Source organism: Nothobranchius furzeri, chromosome 3 (genome assembly GCF_043380555.1).
Source record: "Nothobranchius furzeri strain GRZ-AD chromosome 3, NfurGRZ-RIMD1, whole genome shotgun sequence".
Classification (NCBI taxonomy): domain Eukaryota; kingdom Metazoa; phylum Chordata; class Actinopteri; order Cyprinodontiformes; family Nothobranchiidae; genus Nothobranchius; species Nothobranchius furzeri.
Window position 1 is genome coordinate 78,605,053 of NC_091743.1, and position 9,697 is coordinate 78,614,749.

Here is a 9,697-nt window from a genome sequence, read left to right on the forward strand (position 1 = left end):
GTTTGAGGATTCTCTCCATCTTTGTTCCTCAGGTGAGAAGATTTTTGACATCGACAGCGGCCGTAACGCCCCTCTGCACTCACCTCCATCCGAGCACTACACCATCGTTTTCAACGTTTTTGTTATGATGCAACTGTTCAATGAGATCAACGCCAGGAAGATTCACGGAGAAAGAAATGTGTTTGAGGGCATTTACAAGAACCCTATTTTCTGCAGTGTTGTACTTGGGACCTTTGTGCTGCAGGTAAGCTCATCATCTAGCTAGCAGGCAACATCTGCTTGTCACTAACGTTTCTAGAAATCAGACCAAAGTTTGCGATCACCAAGGGCCTGTTAGGGGTCAGCTAGGGTCAGGGAGCATCAGCATGTGTGAGTGTAAAAAGTAAACCTTGGCTGTTTTCACAGATCATCATCGTTCAGTTCGGAGGGAAGCCATTCTCCTGCCACCCTCTGACCCTGGACCAGTGGCTGTGGTGTGTGTTCATCGGAGTGGGGGAGCTTCTGTGGGGACAGGTGAGACCAAAACCACATGTGGAGAGGAGAAAGGGGCGGAGATTTGAGGTTTGGTCTGAAACAAACTCACTGCAGCACCTACAGGGTTGTCATCATGACCACTGGTGTGGTAACAAGCTTAGCACTCGGGCAGAGGCAGGCAGCTCCTGTTTCAGTTCCACCGTGGGCACACACACACACACCCCTACTCAGAAATTCCCGGTGGGTTCAGTTCAATGACTGTAAAATAAAAATGGACAAACCCTCCTTGATGCCACCTATACGGTTCTGACTGTTCAACTTGCAGCCTAGTGGGCGGTTCCAATCACCGCCATCTTGTCCGTGTCGCACGTCTCAACACTCGCGGAAAATACAAAAATGGGAGAAGGGGAGGAGCTAAGCACGGATGTTTGAGGATCTGAGTCTGCCATTCTGCTACAAGCTAACTGAGCTAGCCAAAGCTAATTAAGGTTTGCGGGTGCTTTTAGCAAAAAAACAAACAAACAAACAAAAAAACATGGTTGAGCGACTACTGCGAAGCACACATCAACCCACCAGGCTGCATTGTTTCTGTGGTCTCCCTCAGAGAGCTCCACAGGCGGAAAGCACAGCCTCAGACTGCAGCGATCGGAGTCACCGCTGCAGAGACGATACGAGTCTTGGTACAAAGCCCTACCAACATGACATATTTAAACCCAGTTTGACCAAGCAGTGTTATGTTAAACCCACAACATTTTTCCCCATTCAACTAGCTAAATCAAGTAAGGCAGGTTTATTCATACAGCACATTTCATACGCAGAGGCAATTCAGTGTGCTTTCCATGAGTAAGAATATTAAAATCAACATGACAGAAATTTGTATTTAAAAATTAAAATGAAATAAAGTTAAAGGGTGAGCAAATACAGTACAGAAGGTGTAGCATAAAAACATTCTTTCAAAGGCTGATGAAAACATGAAGGTTTTCAATTCTTATTTAAAAGTTACTATAGTCGGGTCACATCTGAGGTCATGAGGAAGCTGGTTCCATCTGTGTACGTTTGACTGCATCCAGTCATTGACTTGCTCCAAAAACTGACAGAGTGAGTCTAGAGGACCACAGTCACTGGGTGATAGAGCTAGGTAGATATGAGTGTCATCTGCATAACTATGATAGGCAATATTGTTATTGTTTATGACCTGACCCAGGGGGAGCATGTAGAGAATGAAGAGCAGTGGTCAAAAAATTTAATCTTGGGGGACCCCAATTACAATTATAAAGAAAACATTAAGATGGTAACAAACAAGGATTTATTAACAAAACTGCTGATGTCTTTCCAAAACTTGTGTGTGAAAGCCGAGTGGATTTGCCGTAATGTGACGTCATCAGCAGGTGCAGGACCCCGAGCAGATCTGGTATAGACAGCGTCACTTCCTTGCTGATAACACAGTCCCATGCATCATCCAATGTGTATGTTCCATCATCTCATTTCATAGTCCTGTGCGCACGCTTCCTTATCTCTTGCTTCTTTTATCCATCTTTTATATATAAATACTTTTAGATAAGCAGAATCATCAGCCCATTATTAGGCAACACAGATCAACACTGTAAAAACACAGAACTAGCACAAGAACTGAAAAAGGTGACAATAGAAGACAACGGCACATTCATCTCACATGTTACATCCCTGATCCCAAAAACACCAACCCAGACAAGATCAGACAAGACACAACATAAAAGGACAAACCTCACAGCAGACCACATAGCACGATTGATACAACTGATGGCTAACTCCTCTTCACTTACAACAGAACAATATACAAACAACTAGAATGCTTCGCCATGGGAAACCCACCATCAGCTACCCTTTGGGAGTTCTTCATGGAAGATCTGGAACAGAAACATGGCCATTACCTTCCCAGACTGCAAAATAAAACAATGAAATCGCTACGTGGATGACATATTAGAAATCATTCCCAAAGGACAAACCGAGACACTCACAAAACACCTGAACAGCATCAACGTCACCAACAACATAAAGTTTACATATGAAGAAAAAGATAACAGCATAACGTTCATGGACATGAAAATAACCAGGCAGACAGACAGAACCCTAAAAGTAAACACATGCAGGAAACCAACACACGGACCAATGTGTTTTATGGACATCAGAACATCCCACCATACATAAAATGTCAGTTATCCGAATATTATACCACAGAGCAAATAATAACAGAAGAACAAGATAACAAACTGGAAGACAGAGACATACAAAGCACATTAAAAACCTGCGGATACCCAACATGGGCAGTAAGAAAAGGAAAACTACAAACCACAGTAGAAAAGAAAAAGAACCAACAAGAAAAGCAGAAAGACCAGAACAAAAACCAGTAATAACCCTGCCATATATCAAAGGCAAAACAGAAAAAATAACAATGAAAAACATGATGGCAACACACCAACAAAACCATACATTACAGTCAGAAAAAGATTAGTACATCCAGAGGACGGTATATCAGCAGATAAAGAACGTGGTTTCAGATTGTATGCTTCTCCGTCTGCGTCAGTGCAGAGACACGCAACGTCCTTGCTTGCCTGCCGGAGAGCTCCGCAAGGACGGACGGAGTCGAGCTCTCTTTTCTAAACATCCGTCAGTCGAGACGGATAACGCAAGCTTGTGATTGGTCAGGACGCCGCTGTTGTTTACAGCGCCGCCATTGCGCCCTCAAAAACATAAAGAGAGCCGAGGATAACAAGCAGCAGACACAGAGAAGCTTGAAGAATACCTCGCGAAAAAACTCTACAAATATGAACGTTTAATTCCCCCTTGACTGGAGAAGTGAAAAGATGTGCAGCAAGCGTTTTATTTGTGGACGGAAATGACAGGAAACGTGGGTTTAGAGGTGGGGAGCACATGAAGAGGTGGAAGGGAATGAGAGACAAATATGTCCGTGTTAAAAAGTATCTTATATACACAAAAAACACAATATAAACACACTATCTTACCAACATGACAGGATACCACAGAACAGCACTACGCCCTCTGTTGTCCTGCCGGGCAATTGCTTTGCTTTATATCATATTTGGTCCACTTTTGATCAAAACTATTAAAATACTAGCATTTCCCACTCTTTAATGAACAAAATACGTTTATTTTTCATCAGAACAGAGCTACGGTGCGTTTATTTTGATAGTGGGTTAGCTAATTAGCATTTTGAAGGATCGTGAAGAGTAAAACCCAAACGCACACAGCAAAATGTACAGTTTACACATGATTATTTACAACAGACAACTTTATATTGTTATATTTACATTTCTAATATAAAACATTGCAGTTATTAGCTTTCTCCTCTGACATTCGGAGTTTAATGCATTGATGCATCCTCGATACAATGGACAGAGCAAGAACACATCCGGGAACGTTGAGCGAACTTGCTGTGATGCATACTTAGGATTGGAACAGTACTTGGGCCGTCAATGAGGACGTTTCACAAGGACGTGAGTTTGGACAAGTATGCATATTGAGAAACGGCCAGAGACGAAATGAGCATTTACTAACCTGAGGCTGAGCCCATCCCCAGAGATAGCTGGTAACGTTAGCTCTGACATTCATGCTACCCATCAATTAAGTCTAATTATTCATAATTTAATTACACCTATATTTCACCACCTCAATGAAACAATCAGTGTAAAACTTGAGAAACCGACCAAACCCATCCTGATGTTCTGGATCCTGACCGATAGTTCAATGAAACAAAAGGTTCGGTCAGCTCAAACAAACCAGTGTCACCTATCCACTCAGGTGGGATGTCACACTGGGACACACTGAAAGCCAGATGTCTTCTGACGGTTCTAGTCTGGTGTCAGGATAATTATAGCAGCTTTAAAACCCAAACAGGAAACTGATGAACCCTTTGGTGTTTTCTCCGAACTTCAGCTGGTCACTAGTATCCCAACTCGCCACCTAAAATTCTTGAAGGAGGCTGGACACGGGATCACCAGTGAGGAGATTCACGAGGAGGATCTGACGGAAGGCACGGATGAGATCGACCACGCTGAGATGGAGCTGCGAAGAGGCCAGATCCTCTGGTTCAGAGGTCTAAACCGCATCCAAACTCAGGTACGTCCCAACCCAACACAGCTCCTAATGACTCCGCTTGCTCTGAAATATGGAGAAAACAGTTGCTATGGTAACTGCTTCACAGGGAAGAAACGTGATTTGCTGATGAAGTTTCTGTATGTTTAAATTTTCCTTGTTGGTTAATTATTGTTTGAACTTCCATGAGCCTGATTCCAGGTTAGATCAGCTGTTACCGGCTCTGCTGACAGATTAGAGACAAAAACACCCACCAGCAGAACCGGTGGTTCATCTACCTGAACTTAGGTCCACAGGTCAGATCAACAAAAACACCCAAACTAAACCTGGTCGGGTGAGCAGGAAGGTCCTTCAGTCCTGGAGCCTTGTCTTGTCTGCAGCACACCCTGTTCCCCAGAGGAACCCAAACACACACACACACACACACACACACACACACACACACACACACACACACACACACACACACACACACACACACACACACACACTCTCACTCACTCACTCACTCACTCACTCACTCACTCACTCACTCTCACTCACTCACACACTCACTCACTCACTCACTCACTCACTCACTCACTCACACACACACACACACTCTCACTCACACACTCACTCACTCACTCACTCACACACTCACTCACTCACTCACTCGTCTCTCACTCACACACTCACTCACTCACACACTCACTCACTCACTCGTCTCTCACTCACACACTCACTCACTCACACTCACTCACTCACTCACTCACTCACTCACTCACTCACACACTCACTCACTCGTCTCTCACTCACTCACACACTCACTCACTCACTCGTCTCTCACTCACACACTCACTCACTCACTCACTCTCTCGTCTCTGTCACACACTCACACACACACACTCTCTCTCTCTGTCACGCACACACACACACACACACACACACTCTCTCTGTCACGCACACACACACACACACACTCTCTCTCTCTCTGTCTCTCACTCACACACACACACACTCTCTCTCTCTGTCACACACACACACACACACACACACACACACACACACAGGTTGACTGAAGCTGGTGCCCTGACTGACATGAGGATGACAACCACTGATTGGTTTAAAGACATGACCTACACAGGTGAAGAAGTGTCTCCAGGACAGGACTCTGGACTCTGTGGTGTCTTAACATTGAACGTGTCCTGATGAAGCATCCAGAAATGAGTTCTTCTTCTTCGTCACACATCAGAGGCGATTGAGGAAGTCCTTCAGCCTTTTGATTGTATTCCAGTAATATCTGTCCCTGTCGGCCTCCTGGGATGGAGGGCGGGGAGCGGGAGGCAATAAAAGCTGCAAATTAATTAGGATTATCTCTTCGTGCTCCTATTCTTGTCCTCTGTCAGTGTAATGGGGCGTAGCGCTGCCTAACGCCTTGTCAGTCGCACACAGAGGAGAATAATTGGTACAAGCTCCAACCGAGATGCTCGAACTTTCAGTCTTCCTCAACGTCCTGCGCCTGTCGCTGGGATGTCATTCCGATTCTGTAATCGGGATTCCACTCTTTGTTTTCATCCCTTCATTCTAGCCAACATTCTTATAAATTCTGTCTGTCGTCTTGTTGTATCTAACATGTCTCTTCTTCTCTGTTCTCCAGCTCGTCCTCTGTTTGTCTCCTTGTGGTTTTGTGTGTGTGTGTGTGCGTGTGTGTGTTTTAATTTTTGCTAATAGCTCAGAGGCTCATTTATAAAGCTGCTTACACACAAAGCGGGCTCTGAAAACTGGTTGTCATTTTCTACACAAGCTTTGATTAATGAAGGAACACACACCAACTGCACCTCCGTCTCTGAACTCAAGAGTAGAAATATCTTGTGTTTAAGATATCACACAGTTATCATCATTGTGTGTAATGTGGTTATTGTGTATGACTTGGCCCAGGGGGAGCATGTAGAGGTTGAAAAGCAGTGATCCAAGAATTGAGCCTTGGGGGACCCCCACATGTTATGGTGATAGGCTTTGATTTGTGATCACCAATAGAAACAACGTGTCTTAAAGATAAGATCAGAACCAACTGTGCCTGAAAGTCCCACCCAGGTTATGAGCCTATCAAGCAGGACGTTGTGGTCCTCATTATCAACGGCTGCAGTGAGATGGAGCATCATCAGGACAGATGTTTTACCTGAATCTGTATTTAGAGCTGCAGCAAAAGTCTGAGCCAAGTATTCCAGCCTTACATTCATTTCTAACTAAGGTGGCAACATTAGCATCTTTATGTTTTCAGTTGAGGTTGTAATACTTTTAACACTTGTCATTCAGAGGAAAGCACCTCTGGCCAGTACCTTCAATGGTGTTTTAGTACGCATTCTACAACGTTTTATAAATGAGGCCCCTGGACTTTTAACACCTCTGCATGTCTTTAACTTGGTAATTATCCTACAGCCTTTATAACCTCTCTGGAAGCGTTGTCCTCCTGGTGTCCCTGTCCCTGTCTCTTCTGTCTAACAGTACATTATGACTGTCCTTCCTTCAGATGGATGTGGTCTATACCTTCCAGACGGGCCAGGCAGCAGTGCCTGGTGCCCTGCGCCGCCAGCCGTCCGTCGTCAGCCAACACAATGACGCCACTGCTGTCAAAACTCTTTCTAGCCCCACCCACGTAGGGCTTAGCTCCTCCTCCTCTGTCACCAACTCAGCTGGGGCTCCACCCACTGCTGCTGCTTCTTCCTCTACTGCAGGCAGTGAGTTTGTGCCTGGAGGCTTGCTAACGAAGAGCTTCACCAGGCTGTGTTGGGTTCTGTTGTTTGGACTGCATGAAACCTAGCAAAGCTCAGATGTCTGCATGTTCTGACCCGTAACCCGTGCTCAGATCCAAATACTTCAGTTAGACTCTAGTGTCTTAAGGTGATTGAAAGGTGTAAGTGTGAAACCGAGCCCCAGAAGAACTACCGTATTTTCCAGAGTATAAGTCGCTCCGGAGTATAAGTGGCACCAGCCATAAAATGTATAATGAAGAAGAAAAAACATATATAAGTCGCATTTTGGGGGAAAATTTTATTTTTCTTACAAAATCTGAGACCAAGCATTTCACATTGCAAGACAAGTACCGGTAACAATAACAGAATAAACAACGCAGGCGCAGCAGCACATCACAGTCTCCAGCAGAGGATGGTGGTGTTTGAAACCCTCCCAGCAGGACAGGGGAGCTCATTCCTGGGTCGGAGCCGGCCCGCAGCAGCGCGGTATAGCCTACATAATTTGGTATATAAGTCTCTCCAGAGTAAAAGTCGCAGGACCGGCCAGACTATGAAAAAAAGTGCAATTTATAGTCCGGAAAATACGGTAGTACCAAATCTTCATGTCAGTGAAACTTGCTGTTTATTTTTAGTCCTGGAACTAGTTTGAAGATGACATGCAGACATCCTGAACCTCCTAGAGCTTCTCATCCATCTTCATCTCTGCTGCTTCTCCTGCATGTTCTGAGTGTTGTTACTCCTATATCGACCCTGGTGAGACTTGCTGCTCACAAGACCCCAACTAGTCCCCCGTCCGTCCCTGAAACCAAGCAGATTTACTCTTATGTGACATTGAGGACAAATCTATAAATCTGTCTCTGGTTCTGAGTGGTTCCTGGGAGGCTCCGCCCCCTTTACCTGCATCATCCATCACTTTATGCTGAGTTGTGCTCCACAAGTCTCTCGTGTTGTGTGTGTGTGTGGTGCATCAGCTGCCTGGGTGACATCACTAAGGCGTGTGTGGTGGACCTGCTGACCTCTCCCATGTCTGTTCCAGATTAAGGTGGTGAACGCGTTCCGTAGTCCCCTGTTTGAGCTGGAGAGCCCACAGTCCATCCATTCCTTCATGGCCCATCCTGAGTTCCTGCCACAGTCAGAGGAGGAGGCTCACTCTTACGCCACCGAGGAGCTCGACCCCCTCCCTGAATCCTCATCTGGGCCTGCAGGAGGACAACCTCACACCACCTCCTCCGACAGCAGCAAATCAACCATCTGAACTGTGTGTGAGGAGGGAATCCTTCGCCTCCATGTTGTCTTTTCATGCCGAGTTTAGTCTTCTGCTTGTGTTTTTGTCCCATCAGCATCACATCCAATCAGTTCCAGGGTGGAGTCAGAAGTGTTTTCCTGACCATCTTTACTTTGTTGATGATCCTTGTGAGAAGCTATTAAAAGCTTTATGTTCCAACATCTCCAGACCTGAGGAGGTGCGTCCTCTGCTCTGTGTCGGGGTCCTCCTGTTCTCGGTCTGATGCAGCTGAAGATCACGGCGGTCAGTCAAACATCCAGAGAGAGAGAGAGAAGGGTGTGTCTCCTCCAGGTGGACTAGGACAGAAGCAGCTCTCATGTACCATATGAATGTTCCATTGGGTCAAAGTTCACAGAAAGTTCTTCCTGTTTGGTTTTTGTTTCGTCTCCACGACAGACGTGGAACACAGAATGTTTACTTCCCAGATAACCAAATACAGCGGCATTTCATTTCATCTCGTCAGGGTTCTGGTTCCTTTTTCTTCACCGCCAAGTCTGTCCACAGCCCCATGGACGGTCCACCTGGACACTAATACAGCTGTCCATGTCGCCCCCTGTCCCACCTGCAGGTGTCCTAGCTTGTGTAACCATGACACAACTTCCTGTTTTCTAGATGAGATGGAAAACCCTGAACGAGGAAGTTGGACCTCAAAAGAGCATCAATGTGGTCCTATTGGTTCTCTGTGTAGGAAGTAGTGTTGGAGCTGGGAACAGAACCTGGACTAGTCTTTGTTCTGTCTATCAGATCCAGGATCAGCTGTCAGTGACATCACGCAGCGGCAGTGAGCAGGGGGGTTGTCATGGTGATGACGCCTGTCCATTCGGCTGTGTTTGACATGCGTTGGTGTTGAAGCCACACTGAGGTTTATGGGAGACTGATGATGTCACCAGTCAGCCTGTAGAGTTAATTCCACTGTGTCCTGCCGCCGCTTCTGGCCCCGCCCCTTCCTTCTCTGCCCTGTCTGTAGATGAAAGAAGGAATCACTCAGCATCTGGAGGCGGCGGCGTTTAGCCTCTTACGACAACAGCCACCAGCCGTTCAGTGTAACCCTAACCCTCGCTGAGGTGATGTGCTGCTACTGCCATACCTGTTCAGAGCCATATTTTATAGG

General features: G+C 45.8%; 1 protein-coding gene across 6 annotated transcripts in view; it reads left to right on the forward strand.

Annotated features, from left to right (window-relative positions):
* Positions 1–8,847, forward strand: part of LOC107384816 (plasma membrane calcium-transporting ATPase 1) — a 90,124-nt gene extending 81,277 nt beyond the window's left edge. For 3 of the 6 annotated variants that reach the window (XM_015958275.3, XM_015958279.3, XM_070549567.1), the window contains 4 exons: positions 33–244; positions 406–513; positions 4,408–4,590; positions 8,338–8,847. In XM_015958275.3, the coding sequence (XP_015813761.3) occupies positions 33–244; positions 406–513; positions 4,408–4,590; positions 8,338–8,556 (722 nt within the window). In that variant the 3' untranslated portion in view covers positions 8,557–8,847. Of the gene's footprint in view, positions 1–32; positions 245–405; positions 514–4,407; positions 4,591–7,078; positions 7,287–8,337 lie in introns of all 6 variants that reach the window. The other 3 variants (XM_015958277.3, XM_054733397.2, XM_070549568.1) reach the window with 2 other exon arrangements.
* Positions 8,848–9,697: the final 850 nt, after the last annotated feature.